Source organism: Puccinia triticina, chromosome 14A (assembly GCF_026914185.1).
Source record: "Puccinia triticina chromosome 14A, complete sequence".
Taxonomy (NCBI): domain Eukaryota; kingdom Fungi; phylum Basidiomycota; class Pucciniomycetes; order Pucciniales; family Pucciniaceae; genus Puccinia; species Puccinia triticina.
Genome location: NC_070571.1, coordinates 5,246,264 through 5,259,567, shown reverse-complemented (window position 1 = coordinate 5,259,567; position 13,304 = coordinate 5,246,264). Strand labels below are relative to the sequence as shown.

At 48.7% G+C, this 13,304-nt stretch overlaps 2 protein-coding genes across 2 annotated transcripts; one reads left to right on the top strand and one right to left on the bottom strand.

Moving 5' to 3' along the window:
- Positions 1–4,429: 4,429 nt before the first annotated feature.
- On the top strand, positions 4,430–5,534 carry PtA15_14A489 (uncharacterized protein; the record flags this gene model as incomplete). Its single annotated transcript, XM_053163210.1, has 4 exons — positions 4,430–4,497; positions 4,591–4,651; positions 4,765–5,264; positions 5,348–5,534. 4 exons carry the CDS (start codon positions 4,430–4,432, stop codon positions 5,532–5,534), a joined length of 816 nt encoding a protein of 271 aa, XP_053027160.1.
- A 1,368-nt stretch (positions 5,535–6,902) lies between these two features.
- PtA15_14A488 (uncharacterized protein) lies at positions 6,903–8,934 on the bottom strand (the record flags this gene model as incomplete). Its single annotated transcript, XM_053163209.1, has 6 exons — positions 6,903–6,938; positions 7,008–7,233; positions 7,305–7,500; positions 7,581–8,667; positions 8,725–8,853; positions 8,911–8,934. The coding sequence occupies 6 exons, from the start codon at positions 8,932–8,934 to the stop codon at positions 6,903–6,905; spliced, it is 1,698 nt and encodes a 565-aa protein (XP_053027159.1).
- Between the last annotated feature and the right edge of the window lie 4,370 nt (positions 8,935–13,304).

The window sequence follows — 13,304 nt, the reverse complement described above, 5'->3', positions numbered from 1 at the left end:
TTTATAGTCTGCGGTCAATCCACTGTTTAGTATTTCGCGAGCAACCGATTGTACACAAAACAGAGGTGAGGCGGTAGGACGTGACGCACATCTAGTGTTGCCTTGAATGCTCAGAAATTGCCGTCTACGTGATTGGTGGAACGCAGGTGCGGGGCTAACTCTCTTAAGAAGAGCCCCGCCAGCCCCTTTTTTGAATTATATCTCCACAGCCCCAGGTGAGACCTTGTGCTCCGTCCACAGCCCCCGGTACACCCTGTGCTCCGTTTGGGTTGAGCCGGTACCATGCGCCCTTGGATCAGCACTTGGCAATGGCTGGCCACTTTGTAACCGGTGGAGTTTCAGCCATCCGGTGGATGTCGGAGCTGGTGGGTCTCGACTCTCGGTCCTTAAGTGCTCTGTGCTCTTTCTATGATATCCACCAATTTGAACAATTGGCGCTGAACTTTTTTAGTATGATGTTGCATGCACGCATATTTATAGACGTAACAGACCTCCGGAGCAGAGGTCTCCCACGAACATAGGACCGGAAGCTCTTTCTTCTCAACCTATTCATAATTCGCGGAAACGTCGATATATCATCTTATATATATCTTCTCCGTCACAAACGCCTATCGGCAATTTCGGTTAAGACTCTCAATCCAGACGAAATAGCCTCTCTTCAATTTTGTCACATCAAACAATGCGAGAATCACCAACCATGCAGCCGGCAGCATCAGTGCAGAGGAAAAGATCTGATCGTCCAGATGCCAGTATGTCAGCGCTAGAAAGGCGTGCATTACTAAAGTTAGACCTGTTGTAAGTGAAGCCTTGTCCAGTCTTACTTGGAACTACAAGTTTAATGGTCCATTGTGCTTTCCCGACAACAAAACCAGAGTGATACCCATGTCGAGCTTGTTCTACTTCTTGAGCTATTTGGATCGATCAAACCTTGGTATGTTCATAAAGATGGCATGGAGACCGAGGAAGATACTGAGTAAATAAACTCAATTTTCGACGAAAAACCCAGGTAACGTGCGGATTGTAGGTAGGGCCTTACACTGCTGATTTTCGTCCATGAAGGATCTAATTATCAATGAACTGACCAAAACCTTGTCATATCTTGAAATATGCATAACACCAGGACTTCAAAAAGACCTTCATATGAGCGACTACGATTTCTCAATGGCTTTGACTGTGACTTCAATGTGAGAAACCCTTTACATGATTGCTCAACGCTTAAGCCTAGAACATCTCAGCAAGATTTTTACTGAAGTGTGAAACTCTCTCTTTCTTTTTCACGGCGTCCGAAGACCCTACATAGTTGAGCTAAATTTCCAACACGAGATGATTATCGATTGGTATATTTATTAGTTTGGAATGCAGCTTGTGGAACTTCCCTCGAGCTTATTGGTAGGCCCTCTCCGTCTTTTTCAGACCCTCCTAACAACAGTCACATATTTCCAGCTTTTTTTTCCTTAGTTCGGTGCTGATTTCTATTTTTTCTTCATCCGTGTTTTACTGATAACAGATGCGTAGGATAGGTGCTGGAGTGCAAATACCATCCATTGTGATTATCTGGGGGTTGGCGACTTATTTACAGGGTTTTGTTCGCAGGTAAGTATTTTGATCTGACCTGGATCTCTCTTATATTATACATTGTCTGACATATATATTCTTATGGTGACTTTTGTGATCAGCTACCGTGTATTGCTTGTGACTCGGTTAGTCAAAGATTCTCACTTGTCACGTATGGAATAGATCTTGAATGAAAAAGAAGGAGAAATTAAAGAAAGAAGAGTTAATCTTTTCTCTATTCACTTGTGCGATTCATACTCTAGGTTCTTTTTGGGCTTGCTTGAGGGTGTGTTGAACCCAAGAAGTACATAATTTCAGAACACCAGAAAGTTAATGATTTGTCCCTGATTTTCTAAAGGTGGACTCTATCCATCCCTTGTGCTCTATCTATCAATGTTTTATAACCGGTCAGTATAGCCTACAGACATTTTCCAAGCGAAAAAACGATTGATCGGATTGTTTTTTTTTTCTGCTCATGATCTGTGAAACCCTAGAACGGAGTTGCAACTTCGCATCGCCTTCTTTTTTAGTACAGTTTGCTTAGCTGGAGTTGCTTCTGGATTATTGACATATGCGATCGTCAAACTCGATGGGTGTTGGGGACACGCAGGTTGGAGTTGGGTTTTTCTAGTAAGTCGAATGGTTATTTCGCACCACTGGAGAAACGAATAGCTAATCAATGGCCATTCACATCACCTGGCCAATTCCGATCTTGATTCTAACTGACGCAGATTGAGGGCTCTATCACATCGGTTTTTGGGCTGATAGGTCTCATCTTCCTGCCATCAAGCATCAAGAAAGCCAAATTTTTAACCAATGAAGAGCAAAGGTACTTATTACTTGAACTTATTTTCACGGAGCAATCGAATATTTACTCACGACATGCTTTATTATGTTATCTTGCAGAATTATTATCTCTAGACTTGAAAGCAATGAAACCTCCAATCTCGCGTCATCAACAACTCTAGCCAAAAAATATCCCCTCATGTCCACAAGTCAACAGTTCTGGGAAGCTATGAAAAGCCCGCATGTGATCATCCTGACCGTGGCGCATTTTCTATCTGCATTCAACATTTCCACTCTAGCATATTTTTCCCCTACCAGTCAGTGATAGTTTTATGTTTGGTTTTGGTTGCTTCCTTTCACGATTTGTTGACATATTCATACCTCCAACTTATCAGTCATCAATTCGGTCAGTCCCGATCTAGAGACCACTTTGAGATATTTTGGCTGACTGACATGCTTAATTGCCCGATAGTTTGGTTACTCTCCAAGAGCCACGCAGCTTTATTCAGGTATGTAGATAAAATACACGTTCTTTTAATTGTAATCTGCAAGCTTGCTAGTCTTCTGACGCGCAAACCACGATGATTCTGTCAAAAACAAATCTAGTCGCCCCGTTGGCTTTAGCGTTTGTGAACCTCTTGTCTGTGTCGTACTTGTCAGATCGCTATCAAGCTCGTGGACTGGTGACTATCTGTTGTGCAATACTTGCGGTGCTTGGCTTTATCATCTTTTACGCCGCGGATAACTATAGAGTGCGGTACGCTTCACTCTTTCTTTCAACGCCCGGTACATACGGCGTGGTACCATCCCTCGCCGCTTGGGCGACATGCAACAGTGCACCTCACCGTCGTAAAGCAACCACAATCGCCCTCAATGCCATATCAGCCGGGTTGGGTGGATTACTCAGTGTTTGGGTGCGTTTTGCCTTCCCTTATGTATCTGAGTTTGATGAGTCTCCATATTTGATGGCCTAATCAGCTAGTCCATTATTTTGATCCTCTTTCGGGGTTTAGGTTTTTGTTCTGGCACAAAAACCAAGATATCACCTTCCAACGGGGTTGAGCATAGCCTTGTAAGTTGATTCAACCAGCAATTTTGAGAGATATGCTCTAGTGAAGGATACATTCTTAACAAAGTCACAATGGCGCGATCTGATGACTTTTTCTGATGATATATATAACAGTGGATTTATTCTCATAATATGCTGTGTCCTCAACATCCTCTGGCTCAACCATGCTCAACAAAACAAAGCCAAAAAACGAAAGGAGATACTGAGAAGGTTTACCATTCACCATTCAGAAGGCTGTACTATCCAAGAGGAGGGCGATGGAAATCAACAAGACTTGTTGTCGGCGTTATCAGCACAGTCATGGGACCATCTAGGTGATCAACATCCAGACTTTGAGTACAGTCGTTGATCTTTTACAATCTTTGCTGTTTGAACTCTTTTTTCTTGCCCAGACATTTGGTTTTGAAACAAAAAAATAAAAAAACTGTGATGTGCAGCGCCAGCCCCACTAAGAAAAAAAAAGCAACCACTTCTTTGTACTTGCATCTTTTGCCTATGGATCAGGGAATTCCAGATCAAATCAAACTGATAAAAAAGGAAAATATTCCATGTATGGATGCTACTACTTCAAAGCAATAAAGAATCAAAAATACTATTTACCATGAAGACTGATCCACTTGGGTCTGGCTGGAGAGATCAAATCTCTCCCTTCAGCCATGTTTAATAAGAAGTGTGACTAAGTTTGGTGGACCAACAAGGGAGATGGGATAGATCATTAGATGGGCAAGAAAACATACGGATAATCATAGACTTGCGCACTGTGCAATTTGTAGCATACCTTGCGCACTACAGAATCATTCATTGCAATTTCTACGCCCCCGCGTGCACATCCCAAAAAACACTGTGCGTGTGGCCAATTCCCCAGAAAAGTGATGTGTAGCTGGTTTCATCTCGCTGCGCAGGCTCGCTTTGGCCTACCCCCCGGGGCTCGGGCCCGAAGTCTCGAGGGAAGTTCGATCAAGATTGAAGTGGTATGACACAGCGCTTCTTCCTTTACGTCGAGATCTGGGCTCAAGCGAAATGAGAGCGAGTTTGATCCAACAACTTCGGGTGCTTGTGCCCATCAAACGAACGATTGATTATGCAGTGTCAGTCATTTCATCCTTCTCTCCGCTTACCATATCATTTCTCATTCGAGATCAGACGAGAATGTCGGGCTGATGATCACCTGACTTATCCAGGAAGATTCGAGTGAATTCCGCCAAAACCGCCGTGGAAACGAATGGCGTGAAACATTCCATGGTGAGTGATATAGCTGCTTTGAACCTTTCATCCTAAAGCCTTTTTTTCACGCTTCACCAAGGAAGAGGCCGGAGAAATGACTATGCAATTTGTTTCCTGTTCTGGTTTCTCAGAATCCCTTTGACGAGATCGCCGTGGAGGAGGCCATCCGGTTGAGAGAGTTGATGAAGGAAAAGATCGAATCCATCACTCTTTTGACAGTTACTAACCAGAAGAAAGGCGGACAAGAAGTCTTAAGAACAGGTCTAGCGATGGGAGCCGATGAAGGGGTCCTAGTCGAATGGCCTGAAGGCTCGTCTGAACCAGAACCGCTCTCCGTAGCGAAGACGATCAAAGCTGTACTCGACAAACAATTCAAAGAGAAGCCAATCGATTTGATCATTTGCGGCAAGCAGGCCATCGATGACGATTGTTCTCAAGTGGGCGGAATGTTATCTGGGCTATTGAACTGCTCGTTAGCTCAATTTATCAGTCAAGTCAAATTCGAAGACCAATCCAACCTCAAGCAAGTCAAGATCGAACGGGAGATCGACGGCGGGATCGAGAAACTGACCGTTCCCTTGCCCGCCGTCTTAACCACCGACTTGCGATTGAACGAACCGAGATACGCTTCGTACGTTTTTTTTTACTACACTATAGGGAAATCAATATTGAAATTTTCTCTCATCAATCCATCTGGCTCGTTGTCATTATAAGGCTACCCAACATCATGAAAGCGAAGAAGAAGCCGATCACAACCTACACAGCCGAGCAACTAGGGATCGACACTAAGCCCATGCTAAAAGTGTTGAAAGTCGAGGAACCGCCGGCACGAAAAGGGGGCCAGAAAGTGGACGATGTGGATGCTATGGTTGAGAAACTGAAGGAAGTCGGGGCTATCTAACAAAAGGCCCGATCTCTAGATCACTCTTTTTTGATTATGTATTCTTTTGGTTAGCTCTTCGTTTTTGAATTTGTACTAGAGAGAATAAGCCGGCTCCGCCGCCCCCACTATAGTCCACCATTTCCACCCCACCATTGCCCATCTCATCCCAAATGATGAGCTCCCAATCAGATATCTGTCTGTCTCTGGTGTGTTGGTTCAAAGCTACACTTGGCTCGCAGAATGACATTGATGTGAATTTTAAACGTTGAGTACCCAGTCCAACCTCCGCTTCACATGTTTCTCTAATTTGCGCATGTATTTATGTAGAAACAAAATATCGGTTTCTTTCTTCAATTTTTAATAGAATTGTTCAAAGTTCATATACCCGCATGTTTCTTGCAATCCTCTGTTTTTTTCATATAAAAACTGCAGAAGTAAACATGAACAGCCTGTACAAAAAAAGTGGGAATATGATAGGCAATTGCCGCATATATAACCGACATGCTCACCCAGTAAGTCGGGCACTGTTTGTTGTTGGCAGCCCAATAAAAGCGTTGCCGCAGTGAATGATGGTCTAGAGATATTCACTGACACAAAGCACCGAGACCCTTTCAGCGACTCTCAGCTGGCTTTATTTCTCTCTCTCTTTGCCTATGCCCATTTCATGTTATGTGGCCACCTATACAGCCATCTGATCCGCTCGTGCTTGGGCTCGAGACTCCTGAAGCGCATGAAAGGCTTTATACATGATCAAGGCGGCCAGCCAGACCTGCAGCCGGCCGTCGGCCGTCCTCGCCCGGGGAACAGGCGGCACGGCCTCCTGCAGTGTCGCCCACAGGGAGGACCAGTGCCGGCTGCAGGTCTGCACTGCGATTCGCCTCCGTTTCTGGACGGGACGTGAGTGTATGTAAGGTGTACGAAGGGAACTTGGGGCCCTGGAGCTTCCGGCTCACTGCGGGTAGCCTCTGTATCCCTGCCCTGTCTGATCCATCAAGGCCAGTGGCACACCGTCTCCGTGGACAGATCTTCCCGGCCCATCACAGAGATCCTCCACCGGCCTGCATCGTAATTAAGTGTTCGAGCTTGAACCTCCGGGCCGGGATGTCGGGGACAAATAGGAAAGTCCCACCACTTATTACAGTGTGGTTGCTGTTCTCGCTCCTTTTTGATTTATCTTTTGGTGATATTTAGCTCCCCAGAAACACATGAAACACCAGGGCGACGAGACAAAGCAAACACGGCCGCCGAGACAGCGCGGCGCACGATTAAACCAACATACATATGTTTATTTATATATATAAGAGATCCGATAAAAAAAGAAGAAGAAGAGAGCAGTCTTGACGGACGAGGAAATGGAGAGGGTCTTCTTCGTCGTGGCGGGGCGGTTCAGTAGGCCGTCTTGTAGAAATAGAACGGGCCGACCTATCGAAAGCCAGCGTGTAAGCCCCAGGCGTGTCGAAAACAGGGAAGGGGGAAGGGAGAAGGACGTACGGGAGCCTCGACGGCGCCGCGATCGACGTCGGTCCACACGCCAAGCACGCCCCACCTCGCGCGCACGCCGCCGACCTGGATGCCCTCAGACGCCCATCGTTCGGCGCCGGCGAGGGTGCTGACCGTCGACCAGCGCACCTCGTCGTCATCGGTCATTGACACGTATCCCCGGACACGGGATGGGGGCTGGCCGGGGAGAGGCACACTGGTTGCGCCGATGTTCCTCCTGTACCCTCCCTCCTTCCCATCTCAGCACTCTTTCTCTTTTTCATAAGATATGAAGGGGGGAAAGCTTACGCGGAGGTGCCCTCGAAGTAGATCGGCGGCCGGCCGGGTACGTCTGTGCGCATCTTGGCCGGGACGAGGGGGCCCGGGTTGCCCTGTGGGTCGAGGTGGCGGGGGAGGATGCCGATGTGGACGACTCTGAGCTCGAGGGTCATGGCGCGGACGGCCTCGTCGAACTGGTCGAGGCAGATCGGCGGGCCGGGGCCAACTGTGCATGCACATCTCTCTCCTCTCGATCAGCACACACACACACTATGTTCATATCACGAAGAAGAGGAGGACACGTACAGTTGTAGGCATGCAGGTTGCGGTAGTCCAGGAAACAGACGATGCGCAGCCAGCGGCCCGTGACGCCGGCCCAATCGAACTGGTCGAGATCGAGCGCTGCGGGATTGCGAGGGATGTCTTGGGGATGGTAGGGTCTCGCGGGGGCGGTATAGGCGGGGTGCATGAGTTGGGTATGTGGGCGGGCGTTGGGAAGGCTTTGGAGGATGGGCCAGGGGATGAGTTCGGTGGATGGGCGGTGGGGGCGGCCGGGGAGTTGGTGGTGGAGATGGGGGGGCTCGTGCTGTGCGCCATGGTGCTGGAGGATCTCGCGCAGGGGCAGGTCGAGCTCGTTGGGGTTGGTCTCCTCCTCCTCCTCCTGCTGCTGCTGTTCCTCCGGGTCATCCTGGAGGGCTGCGTCCTGGGCTTTGCGGCGCAGGGCGTGCAGGTTGAGGCCGACGATGATGCTGAGGGCCTCGAGGTGGGGCCAGTTGACGCGACAGACGCGGATGTCCTCGGGCTCTTCCTCGGCGTCCTCCGGAGGCGGCAGCGGGGGGTCGGGGTTGGGGATGAAGGGGCCCCAGAGAGTGTTGGATGAGTAGTTCCTCAGCAGGTAGCAGCTCTCCCGGGCGATCCCTCTGGCGCGTGACCGGTTGATGTCGAAGGAGGTGAGTCCGTAGAGGGTGTGGAGCTTGGCTGCGGCGGCGACTAGGGGGTCGTGCAAGGAGTCGCGGAGGGCATAGACGGGCTGGTCCTGCCAGTTGAGCCCGGCATAGTGGATGATGCGGAACTGGGCGGTGGGGTTGGCCAGCAGGCTTTCGAGGAAGGCGATGTTGCGGGAGTGCGGCTGGGCTGTGGCGGTGGCGGTGCTGAGGATGAGGAAGAGGAGCTGGTAGAGCTGCAGTAGTTGTTCTCCAGGGTAGTGTTTGTGCTGTGTGGAGGGAGTCAGTCTGTGCTGGACGGGGCATGGATCGGCAGCAGTCGCACATACCAGCCGTTCTTTCATCAGCCCATCGTCGGCTGTCGCGAGTATCTGCCTGAGCGTGATCCTGGCAGTGAGTGTTTTGCGCCAGTCGATCGTGCTGTTTCCGGATGTGGGTGGTTCGTGGTCCTGGGGGGGTTGGTTGGTTAGTCCAGGCTGTCGGCTGGGGTGGGCTGGACTACTGACGAAGTGTTTCCGGGCCAGCTGGTGCCAGAGATGGTTGTTGGCGGTGTGTTCTCGGAGGAAGCGAGCGGTCTGGGCGAGGCTGCTGATGTCGAGTGGGTCGGCGAGGAGCAGGATCCGGTCGAGGATCTGCTGGGGGGTCAGCTCAGCCGTGGAGGGGGGGAGGAGAAGGAGGAGGACCTTACGTACTTCTGGGGGGGCGCTGTCCAGCATTCTAATCTTTCGCTACATAAAAATACCGCCCGCCATTAACTTCTGGCCAGCTCTTTAACCAGCAGCAGACATATCCACACCGTTTGATCGGCAACACACACACACACACACACACATATATGTACATACATATAAACAAAGGCCAGCTATCATATACACCGCAGTCCATGCACACCGATAAACGAGCGAGCCGCGCCGGCAGATAGCAGTGGGGTAAACGAGCAGCAGACACGTCGGGAGCGGGTGCGAGAGACGCAGAAAGAGCCCCAGACGTAGAGATGAACACAGAGGAGGAGGCAGGGAAAGGGCCCCACCTCCATGGAGGATTCTGTACAGTTCTTGTGAGTGGTCCCAGGTAAGATACTACATATCTTTTTATATGATTAGAGCATCTTCAGAAGCACAAGCGCATTGACACATCATGAATCACTGGGTATAAAAGAGAACTCAGCAGTGACTTGATACGGAGAAGAGCGGAAACCCATGGCTGCGCAAGAAGCTCATGTCCAAGATCTACTTTAAGGCCATTGCAGCCATCGATCACCCAGTGGAGGAGAGGCAGGAGGATACTGGAGGACTTGCCGTCGTGTCTGGGAGCCTCCCAGATCTCAATTTACACAACCAAACTCTTAATTTTCAGGATCAAGGAAAATGTTTTCCTAAGCCTGTAGTTTGTCGCTCTCATGTGTGCTTCTCACGGTTTTGGTAGGTGTCTTAATTTAGGAATTAGAGAGGCATTTAGAGCTCTCTAAATGCCGATGGGAAGTCCTCCACTATCCTTTCCAAACGCATCATCAACCCACTAAGGGCGCCTCTAGCAACGGCCCATTCCAATCACAGTCAACATCTGATCATACCAGGCGCAAATAGACCATCATCAGAACCTGACCATTTCTTCAGGCAAGCTATTCTACGCTATTGGTTCTGATACAGACTACAACCACGTTGGTTTCACCCCTTTCCTAGACAAGAACATCTGGAAGCTCATGTCTCCAATTCCCCCAACCATTTTCAATAGACAATTGCAACAGTGTGCTATGGCACAAAATTGCAAGTCAGACAATCAGAACAACAAAGTTATGATCTGGTGAGCAAATGGTCACAAACTTCTGCGCACTACCACACGTTGGAGTTTGTAAGAATTCTGTTTATCAATAAAGACAACTGCAACAACATTGTCAACAAGTTTGGATTCATGGTGGCTTTTTGATATGACATCAAAGTCAGAAGTAATGTCTTCTCTCACCAAATCACCAACTCCCATGGATAAAGCAACATCCCAGACATCTCACCAAGAAAACACTCTGAAATTGAACATTGCTAAATTCACTCAAGGAATCATTATCTAGGAGAGCTTGACTGGGAAGAAAATCTCTATTCCAACAGATTTTTGCACAGTAACATAGACCCCTTGACTGGCTATCCAAACTTGAAGCAGTTGAAAATATGCAACATGCATCCTGCAAACAATGACATGATATAAAAACCTCTGATTTCAAACCCAAACTGGCCAAATCAAACCCCGCTCTACAATACCAACGCTGAAACAAGTATGATACATGGAGCGTGTCTGGTAAACGTTTTTCATTGAAAATGGAGACCTACATATCCTATTTTTTGTTTTCAGCCATCCTATACATAATCAGGGCTAAAAACAAAAAAATAGGACTTTCTTCAATGAAAAACGTTTACCACATACACTCCATGTATTGTACTTGTTTCAGCGTTGTCAGCACCAACCAACAACACCAGCAACACTACCAAGGCAACTGACCCCACCAATCTCACCCAAACAGCCATGGTAATCAACAAGTTCATCAACAGAACCAACAAGGCAAACACTCCAAAAAGAGACCTTGCAGCAAATGCAAAGGATCCAACCAAATTGAAGGATATAGAAAAGGTGGAGGTGGTGGTTTGGTGTGCTTTATGGTTACCCATCTAGCCCATTTCAAAAGTTTCTTCCTTCTCATATGTACACTCACCAATCAAAAAACTTGGCAGCACCACTGGATTCTATGGCCAAAACTACACAGGACACCATAGTCAGCACACTTTACAGTGTACACCCATGATCTGGATCAGAAGTTACAACTCCCTTCAAGACACATCATTCAGGCCCTGTACCATAGCTTTCCAGGGATTTGAAACTTGGATTCCATGGCCCCAAAAATTATTTTCTGCTGAGATTCCATTTCCCCCTTGGATTCCCTGAGTCCACAATCTGAGGTGTCCCAAAAGGCGTACCATGGAACCACAGATTTGTCAGCATGGAAGTCACTCCCCCATTCATCAAAGAGAGTGATTAATCCTCTCCAAGTCCATTCCTTTCCGCTCATCAAGGGGATACTGTCTACTCCTCTCAATGGCCAGAACAAACTGGCCATCAAGGGGACTGATTACTCCTCTTGATGACCAGAACTACCAATATCCACTCTGTGTGGGTAATCAAGGGGATGATGTAATGCTTTCAATGACCAGAATGAGCCAAGCATTGTGGTGAAAAATACAGGCGCAGGGCGCCAGAGCGGCCGGCGGGGTTTGCGGGTGTATGGTGCTGCGGAGAAAAGGGGCTATGAATGCCCTGGGACGGCGCAGGACTTTCTTTAGCGGGCGGCGGAGCGCAGAGGCCAGGCGCGGAGCGTGCGGTCAAAGGCGGCGGAGCAGAGCGGACTTTCCCAGTCCAGGTAGTCCAGCGCGGACTGTCTAGTAGCGGCGCGGTGGTTGGGGGAAGCCTTGGCAGCCGGAGAGGGTCACGACAGCGGGCGGCCAAGGCGGCGAGTGGGATCTCAACACCGGAGGCTAGACAGGGGCGTGGATGATGGATGATCAAGGGCTGGCGGCTGTCTAGGCAAGCGGTGGAGGCGCACATGACAACGTGGGAGTGGAGGCTGGTGGCGAGCATGGGATGGGAGGAGGAGTTCCTTTTGTATTGGTTATTTGTTATTTCCATTTCTATTGGGTTATGAGATGCGGTGGGAGTTTTCTCACGGGGGGGGTTTCTTTGTACGGCAGAGGGAGGAGGAGTTTTTCTTTCTCACATTGTTTTTCCTTTTTATGTACAGAGGGGGGGGGGGGGGGGGGAGTTCCCCCCCCCCCCCCCCCCCATCATCATCAGGAGGATGATCATCATTGGATGGGTTTTTTAATTCGATGGAATTTTACTTCTTCTTTCACTACCAAGATGGATGAATTTGCGATGTCATATATTGATCAATATAGCGTATTTTGATCAATTTATATTGATCATTTTTTTTTATTATTCCTCTTGATACCTTTGTCTGTGTTCCATGTCTCCTTAATAATCTTCTATAATCTCTCTCCTTACCCTTAAATCATGAGAAGTTTTTATAAACATTGCATTGACTTCTGAATCAATTTCAACACTATTACCAAGAGCTTTTGATTTGTTTCTGACACACATTCAGAATCATTTCCTAATGCACATCTGACTGACATCCAACCAAAAATCACATAAAATTCAGCTCTGGCACTCTCTGGAGAGTGGGAAAATATCTCCCCTGGTGGACCCCGCAACAGGGGGACGTCCGGCTGTGTCACAGTCAAGGTAGTCAGGTGCCACACATCGGGAATGCAACCTGTGAGGGTCCTGGATAGGTGGCACGACGGGGAAAGCAGGTCCCTGGAACGCACTTCTGACCATATGACCCGGGGCTCATTCAACCAGATTGTGGGCTGAAAGATTATCCGGTCGGATCATGTGGGTCATGTTATCCTGTCACATGACTCAAAAGTGGTCCGGACATTGACCTGTGAGAAACATGCCCGATTTTTTGGCCGTATGGACAAAGCTGTAACCCCCCGCCCTTGGGGTGTCACAAGATGGATCACAGAATCCCAAATAGACTGGTACTTAGTCCAGCTAGGGATGAAAGTGGGTTGGGTCGACCCGGCGGGTACCCGGCCCGTGTTGGGTCTGGGGCCGGGTTCGGGTTGGCTTTTGTCTCAAAAACTGGTTTTTGACCCAACCCGCCACAGACCCGCTAGATTTTTGGGTCGGGTTTGGGCAGCCTATTTTTTAATTTGGTTGGCCTGTGACCCAACTACGACGCCTCCAATAGTAAATTTGGGGGTTTTTGGCGCCTAATAGGTTGGGTCGACCCGAGACCCGTCAGGTCAGAAACCGACCCGACCCAAAACAGTAAGACATTGGGTTGGGTTCGGGCAGCATATTTTGAAATCTGACCCGACCCAACCCGACCCGCACTAAATTCCGGGTTGGGTTCGGGCACTATTTTCCAACCCAAACCCGACCCGGTTTCATCCCTAAGTCCAGCCATTCCCCTGCCCCTCCTAGCTCAGTAGAGATTTTTCCCTTCATCTCTCCTGAGCTATGTAAGTCTTCTCAT